Source organism: Pongo abelii, chromosome 6 (assembly GCF_028885655.2).
Source record: "Pongo abelii isolate AG06213 chromosome 6, NHGRI_mPonAbe1-v2.0_pri, whole genome shotgun sequence".
Taxonomy (NCBI): domain Eukaryota; kingdom Metazoa; phylum Chordata; class Mammalia; order Primates; family Hominidae; genus Pongo; species Pongo abelii.
The window spans coordinates 95858640-95879869 of NC_071991.2; the positions used below are offsets into that span (position 1 = coordinate 95858640).

Sequence of the window (21230 nt, forward strand, 5' to 3'; positions counted from 1 at the left end):
CTGCTGGGGTTTTTTGTGCAAGGTAGAGATTTTCATAACATCTCAATAATCCTTTTGAAATGTGCAGTTGCTTAGTGCAAAAAAAGAAATAGTGCCACCATTTCTTCAACTAAAAGATAAGGTGTGTTTTGTAAAAGTAAAGCATATCCAATTTTCATCCTGTTGATCAGTATTACCAAGGGTCATAATGTAGCTGATGCATAAATGTGAAGGATCATTTACTGCCTGTAGAGTGGCAGTATATCTTAGATATCATACTTTTTATTAATCAGTTCAATTTCTCTAGCTTCAGAGAGAAGTTCTCTAATGGACTTCACCAGTAAGGCAAAACACATTCCCATTCCAGAAAGGCACATAAGAAGGGTGCCTCAAGACCAGCACACACCAGGCAAGGAATGGTAGCTAAAGTGCATCTGCCCTGGACCAGCATTTCCACACCCTTCAGACAAACTTCCATTCAAAGGTGTATGTACTACTTTCAAAAGGACCATTGGGTTATTTTCCTTGTGACCCCCTGAGTAAAACCACACATTAAAGCTCCACCATCTTACACTTTGCTCCTTCTTGCATACCTGTCTTCTTACTTGTTCCTATTGTTCACAAATCTGCCCAAAGATATAATTTTTAGGATATTAAGGCTGAATTTTGCTTAAGAAAATCTACATCTTTTGTGATTCTTCTAAATCTAGTAAATCAAGTAATCAACAGTTTATTCTCTGCTTGTAAAAAAGGGTAGTAATTTTTCCTCATAAAAACCAAATATATAAGCAAAACTAATATATTTGTTGACAAAGTTGCTCCAGCAAGCCTTGAATTTTTCATTATAATTAACTATAAATAGACCCAAGGAATCTGACATCCAAGGATCATCAAGCAATCATAAAAATGTGTCATATAATTTTAATACTGAATACTTACAAAACATGTTTACAACTTCTGCATTTCCTTTTATTAAGCATGCTTTCCCATTAGGATAAGTTTTTTTGTTATTTTGTTTTATTTTTCAGCGGATGATCTTTTCTATTACAAATACCTTTGTTTAATCATAATTTGTCAGTAGGCTACTGACAGGTATTGAAGGTAATGTTTAACTTTTTATAATGTGAACATTTTAGGCTAGCATTTTGAAGACATTCTGTCCAAATAGTTTGGACGCAGAATCATTGTCTTTTTGGTGACTAAATAGTGGTAGAAGTGATTAGAACCAAAAATTAGGTTGCTTTTTCAAACACAAGCTCTCAATCTCACAAAAGGAAATTATTGGTCCCCAAATTCCACTTTCACTGATTTATGCTTTGTTAATAAACAATTAAAATGTATGATTTCATGAAACATCTCTAGAAGATAGAATGGATGCTGATGAATCCAGGCTATTGGAAAATCTGAGATATAGAATCTTTAGCATGGTACTGGCACACAGTAAACAACTAAATAAGTTATTATAGCACACATACGGCTTTTATTTACATTGCCTTGAGGTGGGCTGAAGAAAAATAGGGAGAAAGTAAAAAATTCTCCCCCACAGGCAACACCAATGCTACCTGTGATAACTAAAAAAAGGTTTTCCTTTAGCAAAGTTCAGGCATTCATTCATCTTTATGTATAAGAGTGCATGGACACTAATATCTAAAGCATAGAGGCCTAAAGTCTCTCTACAATTCTGCATGGACACTAATACCTAAAGCATAGAGGCCTAAAGTCTCTCTACAATTCTGCCAAAACTCTTGTACACAACTCTGAGTACTTGGTTTTACTATGTTGAACACTATTTTCCCCTATTTTCTGATACTATTATATTCAAATTTTAGTTTAGGACTTTTCTGGATTTGGAAAATGCATGGCCAGCATGTCTACATGCAGCAATCCTGTTCTTATGAAACCATTTCCTAGTCAATTATTTTTAAATATCAGATAATATATAACTAGCTATATAATTGAGAAATGAACCAGTCAATTTTGGACAAGTTTGGCACAAGTGCTATATTTGTGTTACAATGGTCACAAGTACATCTTTTATCTCATTTCTCCCAGAATTGAAGATATACTTTAGTGATCTGCTTGATAATATTTATAGGTTTATTTACTTATATTTAAAAATGATCATTGGCTAGACATGTCTAGAAATATATATGGCCTAATATATAACTTCTCTTTGATAAAATGAAAACAAGTAATATATAAGCTAATATTATTGAAGCAATATTTTTTGGTATATACTTACTTATTTTATTGTTTTTGATCTGCACGCACAATATGAAATCATAAAAGCAACAAACATCACCACACCAACACTGAGTAAGATCATTTCTATCAGGCCAAGGAGGTTTATTTTTCCAGTTACTTGACTTCTGAACATGTTTGCCTTCTCATCACCAATGGTCCCAGTCTGTAATCAAGTTAATAATCAACATTATTTGGGTACATTAGTAAAACAAAATAAACCCTTCAATTGCCTATCACCCTTTTTTCTAACACCTCTATTGGTGTTAGTCATCAGTATCTATAAGACAAGTCAATGGAATTCCTTTTGCAAGTCAAGAAAGGCAATTAAGTGCCAGATAGAGATAGATAGAGTACGGTACTCTTCAATGTACTAGGATTCATTTGAAATTAAGTGCCAGATAGAGATAGATAGAGTATGGTACTCTTCAATGTATTAGGATTCGTTTGCTCTTCAGAACTATCAAAGGGTCAACAGTTCCATTTGCTCCAAAGACTTATTCAATGCTTTTCCTATTTTTATAGCTATCAATGCATGGATTTATACTAAAAATACCTTGTCAGGCAATAGGGTAGACTGTCCTGAGACAAATGTTACAACAAGAAAATAGATGCATTTTTGAAGAAAATCTTAAATGATAGGAAATGTTTTCTAAAAACTGAAAACTAACACAAACTTGATGTTTTTGTGAAATTAGATCATCTCAAATAGGTTTAATAAATGTATATGGGTAACGGAAATACATATAGCTTTATATACTACACATTCTTTTGAAACATCAAGAGCTTGTTTATATACAAAGAAGTTTGTTTTTAATGACTAACAGCTGAAAATACAAACCTCATTAAGCCAAAGAATAGGCACAATATAGTTCCTCTTCAGATTCTTTAATACTCTGTAATATACATTGAAAATGATTATGAACATAAATTATGAACATATAAACTAATATTTATATATAACAAACTTTAAAATAAATGTTCATAAATTAGTTGCTGTTGCTAATTTGATTTTGTTCCTGTAATGACTCATTTAAATTTTAATATAGTTGTTTTTGACTTTCTTTGCTCTTATATGTCTTCTAATCACATTGATTTTTTTCCCAAGTGCGGATTTTCCCTTTCAATAAATTCTTGGGGAACTAAAATATGAATTCCAAAAATTATTGTCACAGAAATATTTGGGCAGCTAACAAAATGAGAGATGCTATCAAATGCTCAAATAAAACCATAAAACCATTCCAAAATCTGTGCAAGTACCATTTCAATAAACATGAGATATGGTACTAAGGCATAGGTGAAATTTGTCATAAGCATTTAATAATGATTGGTGACATTAAGCTAAAGGTAAGTTGATATCAGATGTTATTTCCACTTACTTACATAGATTTACTCATGTTCTTACAAGAAGATACTACAGATCATATCAAAATAACCATTTTCAAGAGACTCACTGAATTTTTTTTGATGGCTTGACCAATAGGTTGACCTGCAGCCGTTTTGCAAATTGTAAAGTGAATCCAGTTATCTAAAAAGAGAACAACTAAATAATTACCAACTTTTAAAAACATTCTTTTATACTATTCAAAACTTATTTTTCTTACAGCAGAAGAGAAGGTAGTAACTTAAACAGGACTAATTGAAACTTTTAAAACTGTATATACAGTTATATTTATATACACATGCATCCATATAGATACACAAAATTTATTTGCCCAATCGAATGTCAAGGTTTTAGTTAGATTTGTGATTTACTTGAAATGGTTTTAAAAATCAGCAACAAAATATAAGATCGCAGATAATTCCTGGTCAAATATATATTCAGTTAGAATCCATGTGTCATTGTTTAAACTAAAACATGACTACTAAAATCCTAGACATTCATTTACTTTTTGAAAAGAAAAATACAAAAATAAAGATTAAAACTGTTGCGCTACAACAATTTTATAGATTTTGACAATAAGTATAGTCAAACTCACATATACTCTTTGAATTTTGCATAATATACAATAACTCCTCATATAAGCATAAATATTTATATAAAATTATTTTAAGCCAATTAGAATCACTTCATAAACAACAATAGGAAGAAATCGACATAAGTTTCAGTAACTTTCAAGAATGTGATTCAATAAATATGATTAGTGTTATTGACCAGATTATTTTTATTTCAATTGTATTTTTAAAAATATCAACCAAATCAGATCAATAATGTGTTTTCTTACAGGTTCAATATCCAAGTATGTCCTATGTTCTTCTTCATTTGGGTTTAATCCATCAATAGGTTCTGAAACATCAGGACTTGCATACAGAAAATGAGGAAGTGAAATGTACACAGGTCTCCCTGAAGACAAGTTTTAAGAGTCAATTGGAATTAATAACTTCCTTCCTTTCACATATAACTCAAAAAATATTTCCACAAAACTAAAGCTTCTTGCATTAAAAAATACATATTTGGTTTTTAACATGGGTGGGGAAGAATTATGTCAATTGATTTCTACTGTAAACTCCTTCAGTATTAATTTTCAATATGTAAAGTTTTGTTGATGAACCCAAAGTTTCAACTATATATGTTCAGCTTTCAGGCAGTAATATGTCTATGGACGAAGAATTTATTTAACACTAGTTTTTTCTTTCTTCTTCCACACCCATGTTAGTATGATAAATATGTACAGGATAAATTAGTCTTCAAATTTTATGTTTAACTCTAGCTTTAGATACATACTGAAAATACATTTACCTGTACCATTTTCTAGTGAAAAAAGTTAGGACAGATGGATAACAGGATGCTTAATGTGTTCTCGGAATTATTTTCATTTCACCATAAATCTAAAAGCAGCCACAAGGAAATACTGGTGTGGTTTTAACTAAATTTTGTAACACTGAAACACAAGTGGGATCTTCCCAAAATACAAAGTCAGCACTAAAATTTTCTGCCACCATTCTTCTGCCCTAATTACTTTCTTACTTTAATTTTAAATTTTGGTTGCTAAAGGATTATGGTAAAGGTCTGACTTTAAAGAATATCACAAATTATGATATGGACTGTGCTACTGAGGATATTTACTCACCTTCTTTGCATTTGCTGATGTCTAGCACACCATATGATGTACAATTTTTTGAGATAATTTTTTCTGTGCAGAAACAATAGTTGTCTGGGTTTTGAACTGGAGAGGCAAAGGCCTTGGATGGAAGAACAAATCTATACACAGGGATTCCTTTCAGATTAACGTCGGATTCAAATACAGCATAGATTGACCTAAATACAGAGAAAAAAGAGCTGCATTCCAGGAACCTGAACTTACATTCTGGAGATTAATTTTTTCTTATTCTTGCTTTAACTTAGAAACATCATATACTCTTTTAAATTCTTGTTTCATTCTTAGAAAAAAAGTAATTGATTGGGAAATTTTAACACATACTAAAACTCAATAGCCAAGCATGAACTATTCTTATTTGTGAAGTACCATATTTATTTATACCCAAGTTACTTCTCACAGGCAATTTCTCCAATAGAGTAAATATTTATAGGACTTCCTTCAAATACTTTATTTGTGATCAGTTTAAATGAAATAGTTTCTTTCACAGCTTAATTAATCCTGGAAAGAAAGACTACTCACTGGAGTGTATGCATATACATGCTGGATATATACCTGGTACATTTCCATCATTTACCAAGTGTCTATCATAGGGTTCAATACACATTTTTTTCTTATCCCCAGATACACATATATGAAGAAATACTGCTGTCTTAAATTGTACAGATAAGAAAAAAATTCAGAGATGTTAAATGCCTACCCACAATCATGCAGTCTTTAGGGACAGAGTTTGGGTTCCAGTACTGGGCCCCACAAATTTGAGCAGAGCACATTAACACAGTTCTGTTACATTTGCATCATCTTCTCTGTATGTCTTTAGAAAGATTGGGCATGCCCTTCTGGACTTGATCGTTAATAGACTACTAGTTTAGTTTTTAAAAGGCAAAATGGTTCTTGCTTAGATAGAAATGGCAAAAAAAAAAAAAAGATTTGTACTATTAAAAATTGGAGGATGCAGAAGAATATTTTGCAAAGAGTTAATAAACATTATGAATTTCGTATGCTGTGTTTAAGTTTCTTGGTCTGCATTTTGTCACCTGGGGTCTGACTCAGACATACTTCAGTATCTGTCTTACCTGCAAATATCAGAAGAAAAGAACTGCAATACCTGGCTTTTCTCAACAAAAGGTGGAAATGAGGCTGCATCTGTTTAAAAATCGAGTGGCAAATGATTAGATGTAATATGTGTTCTAGAAAAAAACCTGGAAATCTCTCCTCCAGTGTAGTCCATAGAAATATAATGCAAACTGCCTAAGTAATTTATCTAGCAGCCACATTTTTAAAAGGTAAAAAGAAATAACTGGCCAGGCATGCTGGCTCATGCCTGCAAGCCCAGCACTTTGGAAGGCCAAGGCGGGTGGATCACCTGAGGTCAGGAGTTCGAGACCAGCCTGGCCAACATAGTGAAACCCCGTCTCTACTAAAAATACACAAAATTAGCTGGGTGTGGTGGTAGGCGCTTGTAATCCCAGCTACTTGGGAGGCTGAGGCAGGATAATTGCTTGCACCCGGGAGGGGGATATTGCAGTGAGCCAAGATCATGCCATTGCACTCCAGCCTGGGCGACAAGTGGAAAACTTTGTCTCAAACAAAACAAAACTATATTTAACTTATTAATATCCAAAATATTTTAACATGTAACCATTATAAAATATTTTAAATTCTTAAAATCTCAAAATCCACTGTGTATTGTATATTTACAGCACGTTTCAAATCACACTAGCCATATTTTGAGTCCTTAACAGTTACATATGGCTGGCGGCTGCTATTGTCAACAACAAATCTACATACTATACATATTTAGTGGTACAAAATAAAAGAAACCTAAACATGAAATGTTAATGCTAACATTGTGTTTGTTTTTTGAAATGCCCTGCCCCACCAGTAGAGTGGCACTTTTCTTCCAGTGAAGTTCATTTGGATCTCCTGCCATGTCCACATTTATTTGTAGTGATTTTTTTTCTCATTTGTCCTAATGGCTGATTAATACTTCTAAAAGTATTTACTAAAGTTCTCTCACTAAACAGAACTTCAAATGCTTTGAAAGTGTATAAAAAAGTCATTTATTGAATTTACTTTTTGCTACAGCTATGATCCATGGCAAACATTGGATATATGAAGAAGTAGTTAACTCCTCCATGTACTTCTCACATGAATATCACTAATATGAGCCATCATTGAATGAGTTTTAAATGGTAAGTCTCATCTTTGATTATGCATTGTAGGTTCTTTCTCTGGCAAGTGTGTCAACCTTGTGACCTTGTTTTCATTAATTTACACTCTTGTGACAAGTAAAATATAAGCCCCCATATGGACATTGCCAACAACTTCTTTTCCATTTCCTTAATAGTTAAAGAAAAATGCATTGAAAAGCTTTTAAGATCATTATCTAAAATATCATTGAAGATTATGTCCTAATTATACCCAGCAACTACCATGGACAATGACTGCAACATAGCAGATATTTGCAGAACTTTTTTTTTGTCCTCCCAAAAGAAATATTCTAAATGTATACCAATACTTTCATTTTAAGTCTTTTCAAACTTACTGAAAAAGGTAAAGAGGATGCACTTCTAAATTGCGATGAAAACACATTAGAACCTTACTGTTTTATTACTTTCTTTTTCCTAGTACCATAAGCAAGAATCTCTCTCACAGGGACCATCCCCTGCTCTGTCCAAATTCCCTCTTTTCCTAGTTTGTATCAGGCCTATTTTCCCTGTAGATATTTTTAACATCATGCCTGATGCTCATGCATTTCTATTATTGTCAATGAATCTTCTTTTTAAAGATTTTTCTCCTTAAACCCATAAAGAATCCTTTACTAGGAATAACAAAGTATATTTATCTCTGCATCTAAGACTAAGTATTCTGCTTATACAACTACTAGCATTGGTAGTATTGAGGACTTGAAAATTTATTTCCAGAAATGCTTTACTTAGAAAATAGCTTATTTGCCCACTCCTATGGCTCAAAACCCTGCAAAGCCTTGGCCAGGCGCGGTGGCTCAAGCCTGTAATCCCAGCACTTTGGGAGGCCGAGGGGGGCGGATCACAAGGTCAAGAGATCAAGACCATCCTGGCCAACATGGTGAAACCCTGTCTCTACTAAAAATACAAAAATTAGCTGAGTGTGGTGGCGCACGCCTGTAGTCCCAGCTACTCAGGAGATTGAGGCAGGAGAATCACTTGAACTCCAGGAGGCAGAGATTGCAGTGAGCCGAGATCGCACCACTGCACTCCAGCCTGGCAACAGAGCCAAGACTATGTGTCAAAAAAAAAAACAAAAAAAAAAACAAAACAACAACAAAAAAAACCAACCTGCAAATCCAACAATGTTTTTGCTGGTTTTTTTGTTTGTTTTGTTTTCTGTTTTTTTCCTACAAGGCAACAATAGAATTAAATATGCATACGAAGTCAATAATCATACCTTTGGCAAAGTAAACATTCTCTGTACTTCATTTTTACTTAAGTGTCTTTATCTTTATTATATCATTTTCCTATGGGATATTCCCTAATTTTCTAAACTTTGTGCTTTTGTTTCCTAGTAGTTGAAAGCTTGCCTCTGATATTAATTACTTCATGGTATTCGATTCCCACCACTTTTTTTTTTTTTTTTTTTGAGACAGGGTCTCACACTATTGCCCAGGCTAGAGTGCAGAGGCACAATTATAGCTTACTGCAGCCTCCACCTCCTGGGATCAAGTGATCCTCCTGCCTCAGCCTCCCAAGTAGCTGGAACTAAAAGCGTGTGCCAGCACGCTCAGCTAATATTTGTATTTTTTTTTTGTAGAGATGGGGTTTTGCCATGTTGCCCAGGCTGGTCTCAACCTCCTGGGCACAAGCTATCTACCTGCCTTGGTCTCCCAAACTGCTGGGATTATAGGCATGAGCCAATGTGACCAGCCTTCCATTGCTTTTTAAAAATCTTAATTCTTAAACTAATAGGCATATCTGTACTTTGCTTTTCCTGAAGGAGAATAAGCCTGATCTAACCATACCCTAAATCAAAGTTTATGAATGCTCATTTTTTACATATTTTTTCACAGTTAAGAAAACATCTGACTTTGTTCTTGTTTTCTCTCATTCTGACCACCTTATCCAAAAATGGATGGTTCTGTCTTGCAACTTTATTCTATCTCAGCTATAAGCCTTGCTTAGATATGTTTTCTCTTTTGTAATTAGCTTTTTTTTATTCTTTCAATTCTAACTTATTTGTATACTATTTATAAAATATTTGAAATGTAACTAAAGTGTTTTTTGTTGTTGTTTTTTACCACTTACTTCTGTTGCCAGGATGGCAGTTAAGTTTTTACAAAGCAAACATTTCTCTGAATCATGCAGTAAGGGCTGATTTTTTATGATTAATCTTTACAAATCCCATCACATTGAACAGACATTTAGCCTATATACAAATAGTGACTCTGAATTTTGTTGTGGGGATATAAAGGCAAGTAAACACACACCCTCAACTTTCAGAACACTGTCAGTGTAACGGTGGATTTGTGGGAAAGGGAGGTGGATTCATTGTGATGACCACAAAACAAATATTCTTACCTGTACCATTAATCATGTCGCAATAACTTTCCCAATAGGAGAGATTCCTAGGAATAGAAAATGACAATGAATAAACATTCTCATTTAAAGAATACCTTTCTTACATTACTTCTATTATAATTCAATACTTCTGTTAATATGATGCATTTAAATGTGACAAGTACTAAGTTTAAGAAATGTTTAATTCTGTTCATGTTTTGTTTGAACCTTTTATCTTATTGCAATGTACCTGATGCCATTAGGTGGCCAGATCATAAAATAAAAACTGCCAGGTGTTAATTAGAAACATCTCGGAATAAGAAAAAAAGTAAAAACATTTATCAGAAACTTAGATCTCTACTTAGGGGAGAATTTTTTTTTTCCAATGGGATACATGAATTACTCAGTAGTATAAGTGTTCAGAATGAATAGAAGGAAAGTGTTAAGTGGGTAACTGATGTAAGCTCAGTACAAGGCAGGCAGAAGAGAGAAGCAGGGAAGAGGAAACAAGCAGATGTTTGGATCAGCAAACATTCAAAACATGTAGATGATTAATTTATATTCTTGCCCCTTCCTCCCTTTAATTCTCTCATGGACTGGCAATAAAGTAGAAAAGAGTTTATTAATTTATACTTTGCTGTCCAAATAAGCTATATATATATCTGAAAGTGATAAAAACAATAGTAATAGTTTCCCTGCATCCTCACTTTTTGGTGATGGAAAAACTTTTTTTCCCACTCCTGACAGTGACATGTCAAGATAAGCCGTTGCTTACTTTTTAAACAAAATAAGTGGTTAATCATGTTGAGTCTTGCCATGAGTTAAATCAACCTTATAATCTTAAAGTGATGTGAAATTCTTACTCTAATTAGGAACGCTTTGCAACTCCCCTCCACATCTCTCTGTAATATTAAAGTAGAGTGAAATGCTCGTTATTTCTCAATATAAAAAATTGCTGTGATTTCCTCTTAAGTGAATACTTAGAAGTGTTTTTTTTCCCCCTCTACTGACTTTTCTATAAAAATATGTAACTGTGGACTCTTTAGAAGAAAAAGTACTCCACTAGTAATATTTAGCTGTTAAAAGCATTCATTAGATAGACTCAGTTTGAGGTAGGGGTTACTTTATATTAATAAAAACATTTTATCTCTTTTGGTTTTGATCACTTTATTCTTTTTCAGAAAAAAACTAGTCGAATACACAATTGTTAACTTTATGGAGAAGAAAGCTTGTTCCCCTGATTTTTTTTTTTAACTTTTTTTTTTTCAGGCTTTTGGTTTTTATTTTTTATTTTTTTCCTTCATTTATTTATTTATTTATTTATTTATTTATTTATTATTATTATACTTTAGGTTTTAGGGTACATGTGCGCAATGTGCAGGTTAGTTACATATGTATACATGTGCCATGCTGGTGCGCTACACCCACTAACTCGTCATCTAGCATTAGGTATATCTCCTAATGCTATCCCTCCCCCTACCCCACAACAGTCCCCAGAGTGTGATGTTCCCCTTCCTGTGTCCATGTGTTCTCATTGTTCAATTCCTACCTATGAGTGAGAATATGCGGTGTTTGGTTTTTTGTTCTTGCGATAGTTTAGTTTACTGAGAAGGATGATTTCCAATTTCATCCATGTCCCTACAAAGGACATGAACTCATCATTTTTTATGGCTGCATAGTATTCCATGGTGTATATGTGCCACATTTTCTTAATCCAGTCTATCATTGTTGGACATTTCGGTTGGTTCCAAGTCTTTGCTATTGTGAATAGTGCCGCAATAAACATACGTGTGCATGTGTCTTTATAGCAGCATGATTTATAGTCCTTTGGGTATATACCCAGTAATGGGATGGCTGGGTCAAATGGAATTTCTAGTTCTAGATCCCTGAGGAATCGCCACACTGACTTCCACAAGGGTTGAACTAGTTTACAGTCCCACCAACAGTGTAAAAGTGTTCCTATTTCTCCACATCCTCTCCAGCACCTGTTGTTTCCTGACTTTTTAATGATTGCCATTCTAACTGGTGTGAGATGGTATCTCATTGGGGTTTTGATTTGCATTTCTCTGATGGCCAGAGATGGTGAGCATTTTTTCATGTGTTTTTTGGCTGCATAAATGTCTTCTTTTGAGAAGTGTCTGTTCATGTCCTTCACCCACTTTTTGATGGGGTTGTTTTTTTCTTGTAAATTTGTTGGAGTTCATTGTAGATTCTGGATATTAGCCCTTTGTCAGATGAGTAGGTTGTGAAAATGTTCTCCCATTTTGTAGGTTGCCTGTTCACTCTGATGGTAGTTTCTTTTGCTGTACAGAGGCTCTTTAGTTTAATTAGATCCCATTTGTCAATTTTGGCTTTTGTTGCCATTGCTTTTGGTGTTTTAGACATGAAGTCCTTGCCCATGTCTATGTCCTGAATGGTAAGGCCTAGGTTTTCTTCTAGGGTTTTTATGGTTTTAGGTCTAACGTTTAAGTCTTTAATCCATCTTGAATTGATTTTTGTATAAGGTGTGTTCCCCTGATATTTATTAGGGCTCTTCCTAGTTTACATATATGATAAATTATAAATTCTTTAGGTGAGTAGGCTGGAGCTAGGGAAAAAAAAAAGGAAATAATGGCTTAGGAAGCTGATTTGTTATTTTACCACTTTAAAGGTGGCAAAGTCTTCATTTTCACATTTTGTATTTACATTGTAGAACAGCACTTGAAATATTCATTCTATTTTTGCATTGATAAAGTCAAAAAAGCTGAGTTATCAATATGGAAAATTATTTAAAGACTACTTGCAGGGGGAAGGTCATGAAAGCACTTGCCTGGATTCATTAAGCTTCCATCTTTATACACACATTTAGGTCATGCCACTAGATTATGGAATTCGATATGCTCAATTTAAAAAGTAAAAAAAAAAAAGTTTCCATCTACTACACAATCAGTTGATGTGTTGGTTTTTTTTTGCCTTTTCATTTATGGTTATCTAATTGTAAGAATAATTATACTGTAATGCTGGATATGTAGCAGAGATGAAAAAATAGTCCCTTTGGGGATTTATGTAACATAACCATAACCTGTGCAGAAAGGTGAACCAAACCTTAAAGTGGAGCTGATAGTCAGCAGTTATGCACTGGTGTGAACTCACCAGTTACCACAACTAAAGAGTGAATACCTAGCAGAACAGGAGTTCCCAGAGCTGAATTATAACCAGGTCTGTTCTATAGGTTGATGCCTATGTCTTATGAGATGTTAAATGAACACTATTCCTGCTTAAGAGTACCCTAGTAACATACATGCACATTTTACCAGAATACTTACCTTTTACCTTTATATGTGTCGATTATGGCAACTTTATTTATGTTATCTTTTCCATTGAAAACTTTATAAACTCCATCTGCAGTATTGTTGTACTGAAATATATGTATGGGAAAATGTTACTTCTAGAACAAGTCATTTTTTCAAAGTTATACAATACACAACTCACTTTCACATTTCTCAATCACTGGTTACTCAAATGACTTGAAATACATCTACAATGTATTTTTTAAATTATTGGCCTTAAAAAATTGTGAAAGGTGCCTAGAAATAAGTGCTAGATGCTGCGACAAAGAAGATACATATCAGAAGCTGACATGATGTGAACTCTAGCACTCTTTGTCATAATTAAGCCAAAGAGGGCATTTTGATCACTATTCTTAGTATGTTGAGGTGAGGGACATTGAACAAACCTATAAGAACAGTGATTTCTAGGGGTATTCTAAATGTTATGATCATTAATAAGTGGTTACTAAAATGATAAAAATCGGACATCCAAAAGTTAAAGCATTAGCCAAAGAAAGAGCTATGAGTATTGAGTTAAAATGAGAATGAATTTGATTCATTATGGCTTTCTACATTCATTTCTAATTGATATATAACCTTGTAATCCTAACAGTATCTAAAACAATGAACTAGAGAACATAATATTCACATATAGTGCCAAATGAAGTCATAGGCCAACTTCCAATTCAGTAGTTAGCTTATCCTATTTGTAATTCAAAACATTAAGCTGTAATGAAGTACGCCATCAAGTTCACATTTTCCTTAATCTTCAAGCTGCCATTTCATGACATTGTAAACTACTAAAAATTCTTATTTAAGTATTGAGATGTGAACATTAGACTAACTTTTAAATATAAATTAAAGTTGTAAAAGGTCTAGAAAAGGAGGAATGAGGAGTATATTTAAAACAAATAAAAATATGGTATTAAACTTGATTATGTGAAAAGGGAAATGAAAGCCAAAAACAGTGCTCAAAGATTTACAGACTAGCTTACCGGCTAATTAAAAAAAAAATTGTATATTTAGAAATGAGCAGAAACCTTATTAAATCTATTCTTCAGGTTTAAATTTAATTGTTAAATTCAGATGAATTTCCCAACTAGGAAAGCTGAAGCTATAATGAGAAGCGGACTTTTTAAAAAGTTAGCATCTATGTCTCCAGATCAGCGGTAAGACTAATGAGCTAAATTATAAAATTATGCCTTGCCAATGCCATTGAATTAATTCAATTAAAATGTAATAATATTGCCATTCATATTTGGTACTTACAGGATAAAATAGACCAACTGTGGTAGTAACAGGGTATGGAACCAAACTCAAAAATGGATCCTTATAGCCCCATAACAGTTCTCTCAAAGTTCTGACTTGGAACATAGAAGATTTTGACTTGTTAATAAGTGAATTGAGTACCACTTGAACAAATGAATTTTGATAGATATGGGATGCAGCCTACAAAAAAAAAAGTCACTGTTTAAGACAAGAATACAATATTAGATTTTAACAAATAAATGCATTAAATGCTAATATTGAGCTTAATACAAAAACTTTTTAAAGCTTATCTTTAAAATTACTGCCAGATCCTGCCAAAACTCAAAATGCAATTCGTCTAATTCCTAGATGATTACATTTCTTTGCCTCAGTGCCAGCCACAAGAAGAAGACATTCCAAGTTAAGCTCTGTTTATTTAATGATACACTTAAAGAGGTCTTCTCAAATACCTAATGCATTAATGCATATGGGGCTTAAAACCTAGATGATGGGTTGATAGGTGCAGCAAGACACCATGGCACATGTATACCTATGTAACAATCCTGCACGTTCAGCACATGTGTCCCAGAACTTAAAAAAAAAAAAAAGCCAGAAGTCTGGTCCCAAAGGCGCTGGAGCCACACGTGACAGAAATGGCGCAATTGATGCAGGCGTGTTCATCCCAACGGCAGGTTCCACGTCTAACGGCAGGAGGCTCTCTGCCAGTGACCTGACCAATGGTGCGGATGAAATGCTGGCCACAAGCTCCAACAGGTCTCTGTACAGCATCTGCAGGGTGAAGACCCCGGTGTCCCAGGTTGGGGAGGATGAGGAGGACTACGACTTCGACGAGGACAACTGACGTCCTCTCCACTTCAATTTCAGCTTCAGGAAAATGTTTAGGAAAAGAAACTTCTTTTTTTAATGGGGGTTTTCTGTTTCCTTTTGGCCTACTCCCAAGAAGATATTGGTAAGCTATTGAATTTAGACATGCACCTCCGATAAGCAAGGATTGTTTCCCATAGAATTAGGATGTGCTGTGGATGTGTGGTTTGATGCCAGTGTGCTGATGCAGAGCCTTCATATACTTTTTAGGATTTTGTGTTTTCATTTTCTATTTTTCTTAAAATGCAGAGTTCATTTTTGCCCCTTAAGAGTTTTTGCTGAGCTTGCTGAAGAAATTATACTTCATCCACATAAATGCCTGCCTGTTGCGAATGGTGAGCACCAAATGCCCTTTATTTGCCATGAGTTTGGACGGCACCCCCTGTTGGCGGATAGCTAGACTCTGCGGAATTTTATGTTTGTTCAGTGGTGTGGTGTCTAGAGCCCCAAGCAAACAGCCTAATTCAACTTTCCAAACAATAGACACCATCAACCTTATCGACTTTATTTTCCCTTAAATTATATTGACAGTTGTGATTCCATCAAGTTTATATACTCTTTTCTCTCCCCATTTTGCAGCAACAAATTGCAAAGTGCTTTTGTTTGTTTGTTTTGTTTGGTTAAAGGTTATTGACCACTGGTACAGCTATGGAGACCGTCTGGAAAGCTTGGAATGGTTTATTGCTTATAGTAAAATTTGCCTGATTTCTTACAGGCTGCATTTGGAAACCTTTTATTATATAGTTGCTTACGTACTTAAAAGTCTATCATTTAAAGACATACTGAAACAAATGTTGTACTTGTTTCTTAAGCATATTCCTGTAATCTATTATAAAATTGAAATTAAATATAGAGAATGTTTCAACAAAAAATAATGAAAAAAATAAAGTGGTCTTCTAATGCAGTCGATTCTTACGATTTTGTCACTTTCCAAATGACCATGCCTCCATTCAAAATAATGATACAGGAATACGTTTTGATAAAAATGGAAAAACAAGTAAAACCTAATAATTCTAATGATAGGATTAATTACAGTGAGTTCTAGAGTATTTTAAAATAGACAACTTTGTTGTTTGTCTACTTACTGCCACAGCCAGATTGAGAACTGTGAAGTTGTCAGCCTCTGTTCCAACTGATAGTGAAGGTTCGAAGATGGCACCATTGGGCTGCAGGAAAGAGACTGTGTTGTCCTCAGGGTCCTGGGTTACATTTTCCTTGGCTAGAAAACGAACTCTAAAGAAACAGCAGTAAACAAAATTCAAAACATTTGTCATATGTGAACATTAGATCTCAAATGTCATTCATTCATTCAACAAATTATTTTTGAACATATAGAATATGCCAGATACTATGCAAGCAATGGTGTTAAAATGAGAAATCAGCCAGGGTCTCTAGCAAACTAATCAGAAAGGGTCTTAAACTGGCAAAATGGAAATTAAAATAGTGGGAGAGAAGGAATATTGTTATAATAGAGACTCCAGGGGAAAACACAAAACAGATCCAGATTTAGAATGGTCAGGGTAGGGGTGAGGGTTAAAATACTTTTTAGTACAAGTCTACATAAATGGTCTATGTAACAAATACAAGTTTAGTTAGGTAAAGTACGGCAGATGGTAGCATGCATAAGAACGAACATAATATATTTTGGGAAATGCAGATATTTGAGTGTGGTTGGATTACAGAGTAAGAGGTGAGGAGAGTAGTGGAAATAAAGTTACTGAAACAAGCAAGATCGCAAACATAAAAGAGTTGCATCTAATACTCAAATGAGACTTTATCCTGAGGATAAGGAGGAAAAAGTACAGGGGCTTCAGCAGGGGAATATTTAGAGCACATTTTCTTATATTAGAAAGAATGATCAAAATACAAAGCCTATCCAGCACTGCTTTTTCCCTTTTTCAGGACTTCTTTAATGAGAATTAGAGATAAGAATATAATTTCCATTTTTAAGGGTTACAGACTAACTTCCCCAACCCCTCAAGTATATTGAATACTTTTGCTAGTTCTAATCTCCTGACTCTAACATATCTAGGCTGCAAAGTACCAACTACATTTTAGGAACGCGGTGAAGGGTGATTATTACAGGAAAAATACATTTCACAAGTGGAAGATATTCACTGAGAAGAAATAAGATACATATCATAATTGCACTGTCATATTTGAATGCCTGTGAAGTGAGTAGATAGCCAATGTAAAGACTTAAACAATTGGACTGAATTTTTTTAAAACCCATTTCATTCCATTATAATAAAAATGTAAATTCCTACAGGGTGGGGGTTTATGAGTGTTTTGTATCTCTAAGCATCATGCCTGGTATATAATGAGTTCTCAGTAAATGTATTTACTAAACAAATGTCTCAGATTCTTTAAAAAGAGGATTCAAAGTTGGCTAGAAATATTTTTAATATAATTTTATCAAAACTACTATTCTTGAAGTACTGCAGACAAAGAATATAAAAATCTGAAACAGCACTCAGGACAATTGTATTTTAAATTAGTGTGCGTATCACTAATATTTCAAATCAAAGTACTTCAATTTTCAGAAATATGCACAAATATTAAAACAATAGCAACATAATTGTCACATTACCTAAAGTGTACTGACAACATTATACCAGTAGATGGCAGTCACTAAAAGAAAAATCCTTAAAACAGCCCTGCCTTTAGAATGTTGTTTTAAAAAGGAAACATAATTACTGAATTTTTTGTTTAAAAGTTAGATTGTATGGAAGTTTTGGAACATGTTTGTTTATAAGGTCAAGGGAAGGAATTTATACTTTTCTCAATATTACTTTATATTCTTTCCAAAGCAAAGTAACTCAAAAAATGAATTACGGATCTAAGAATATTCTGAAGGAATTATAGCATCTTCATAGAGATGATGTAGGTAGAAACACACATAAGATCTCAACCCAAGCAATTTCGTGCTTTGATTCAGGTCATATCTTGTCAAAGTGTAATCAAGCTTACTTTAGCAGACATTGGCCAAATACAGCCTGTGGTTCTGTTTGAGGAGGGACATTCTCACATACTTCCAATGCCAGATGGATTAAGGGTATAATTAATTATGAAAAAGCATGTTTAGCTCAACACATGCACTATCAAAGTGTTAACTTTTTTCTAAAAGGTACTGCTTGTTTTTCCATTATTTAAGGCACTCAGGCAAACAATAAAAGACTATTTTGGTGACATGATGAGACAAGATGACCTATAGTTAATCAGGAATCCCTTTAAAATTGTTATAGAAAGAGCTATTTATGGATTCTAAAATTTAGCTGTAAATGCAACTGTTCTTCTCCAGTCTTTGCTCCACTGCTTCTCTAAGCAAATCAAATATATCTAACACATCCCCTTTTTGTCCCTTAGAGAGATAGGTTAAAGGCTTTAAGAATAAAATATAGATTAGCTGTCAACTACCAGAGGAGAACTATTTCAATAATATGTTTTCTCATATTCCAAATAATATATTTAAAAGTGAAAAATATGGTTGGGCATGGTGGGTCACACCTGTAATCCCAACACTTTGCAAGGCCAAGGCATGTGGATTGCTTGAGCCCAGGAGTTTGAAGCCAGCATGGGCAATGTGATGAAACCCTGTCTACAAAACAAAACCCATAAAAATTAGCGGGGTGTAGTGGCATGTGCCTGTGGTCCCAGCTACTCAGGAGGCTGAGGTGGGAGGATCACTTGAGCCTAGGAGGTTGAGGATGCAGTGAACTGTGATCGTGCCACTGCACTCTAGAGTGGGTGACAGAACAAGACCTTGCCTCAAAAAATAAATCAAGTTAAAAATAGAAGTGAAAAATATAACCTCCCCCAAACAAACAAAAAACAAAAAAATCATGAGTTCTCAAATTCTAACAACTATTTTTTTTCCTCACACTTACTCAGTTCACTTAGGTTCTATTTCTTAAACAATTATGCTGATACTCTCCTTAGGTCATATGTGAATTCTAGATTTTCATAAGTATATATACACCTATGAAACATATATATATATGGTACATATATGTGTATATATATGGTACATATATGTGTGTATATATGGTACATATATGTGTGTATATATATGGTACATGTGTGTGTATATATGGTACATATGTGTGTGTGTATATATGGTACATATGTGTGTGTATATATGGTACATATGTGTGTGTGTATATATGGTACATATGTGTGTGTGTATATATGGTACATATGTGTGTGTATATATGGTACATATATGTGTGTATATATATGGTACATATATGTGTGTATATATATGGTACATATATGTGTGTATATATGGTACATATGTGTGTGTATATATGGTACATATATGTGTGTGTATATATGGTACATATATGTGTGTGTATATATGGTACATATGTGTGTGTATATATGGTACATATATGTGTGTGTATATATGGTACATATATGTGTGTATATATGGTATATCTGGTATATACGGTATATATATGGTATATATGGTATATATGGTATATATATACACATATATATATATATGGTATATATATACACATATATATATATATGGTACACCTAACAACATTCTTTGCAACAAGATATTTGTATAGACTCTTGCTAATAATATAAAAACTTTAAGACCATGAAAAAAATTCTAAGGTAAGATTTTTTTGTAGCCATAAAAACTAAGTCTTCATTGACAAAATTATGAATTGTCACAGATGCGCACAGAGACAGCTGATTCGGGTAAAACTGCTAAGACTGGACATGCACCAAGGCCCTCTGTGGCTTATATGTCATGTGCTATGGTAGTAGGCACCACCCTCACCATGCCTGTTATTTCATTTTATTTTGGGTGTGAATTTTCAATGTGGAAGCATAGTAATGCATTGGGGGAGGAAGGAAAATTATACAATCATCTGATAACCAAAACAGATAAGATACTAAAACTACAAATTATAAAAAATCATTAGAAATACAAAACTTTGTGATAAGAACTAATCATGCTGTATAACTAGTTGTGATTATTCGTGAGGGAAAATACACATTTAGGTAACAAATTCTATAGCAGAACATAACTATGTTTCCATATGGATACCATAAATATATTCCTAATCCTTGGTTAAGGTGGTGTTTTTGGCACCTCAATCTCCCCCTTTTTTCCCTTTTTAGTGAAAAAGACAGAGTGTCTATAATTGAAATAGAAGAAAATGTATACCAAAATCTAGGAGCTGCCAGTACCTACATCTGTGTGAACAGGGACAAGTGACCTCACATCCACTGGATCAGGCATTTTTAATTCACAAAATGACAGATTCTGGCTCATCATTTCCTCTAGTTCTAATACTCTAAGATTCTGTTCAAAAGTGTGTTAAACTATTAGGGAAGGCAGAGGAAAGATATAAAATATTCAGTCTCAACACTAGAGGAAATATAAGAGTGAAACTAAAATAGATCAATGTAAACATCCATATGACCTGGAAGTTAATTTGAATATAAATCTTGAGTAGGTACCGCAGTTAGGAAAAATGAATTTAGCACGGTGGTTCTCAAAATTGTGTATTCAAATCACCCAGGGTTTGTAAAACTCTTTAGTGGGCCTCAACTCTTTCATTCATTTGGTCTGGGATGGGGTGGAGGGATTTGCATGTTTCCCGATTCCCTGTTGATGCTGATGCAGCTGGCCCAGCACTTTGCTGTGGCCCAGCTACACTTTGAGAACCACTGTTAAAATATGCTTTACATTTTAAGATGTGAAAACTGATTTTTTTTTTTTTTTTTTTTTGCTCAGCAGGAATATTTCAGAGTTGTTGAGAATATATGCCACAATAACAAAACACTAACTTCATAAACATAGGGAAGTTATTTGATACTGGTAAGTTTATAATAAAATCTGTTTATCTTTTCTATATATTGTCTAATAAATATTTGGATAATGTATATATCTTCCAGTTTTTTCAAAATAAATA

At 33.8% G+C, this 21230-nt stretch overlaps 1 protein-coding gene across 1 annotated transcript in view; it reads right to left on the reverse strand.

Annotated features, from left to right (window-relative positions):
• The window catches only part of CD36 (CD36 molecule (CD36 blood group)), a 34977-nt gene that overhangs the window by 2937 nt on the left and 10810 nt on the right, over window positions 1–21230 (reverse strand). Inside the window, exons 4-13 of the mRNA XM_009243079.4 lie at window positions 16380–16527; window positions 14431–14610; window positions 13159–13250; window positions 9875–9921; window positions 6395–6464; window positions 5292–5479; window positions 4446–4564; window positions 3675–3748; window positions 3062–3116; window positions 2222–2386 (exon numbers count right to left, since the gene is read on the reverse strand). Coding sequence (XP_009241354.2) covers window positions 2222–2386; window positions 3062–3116; window positions 3675–3748; window positions 4446–4564; window positions 5292–5479; window positions 6395–6464; window positions 9875–9921; window positions 13159–13250; window positions 14431–14610; window positions 16380–16527 — 1138 coding nt within the window. The remainder of the gene's footprint in view (window positions 1–2221; window positions 2387–3061; window positions 3117–3674; window positions 3749–4445; window positions 4565–5291; window positions 5480–6394; window positions 6465–9874; window positions 9922–13158; window positions 13251–14430; window positions 14611–16379; window positions 16528–21230) is intronic.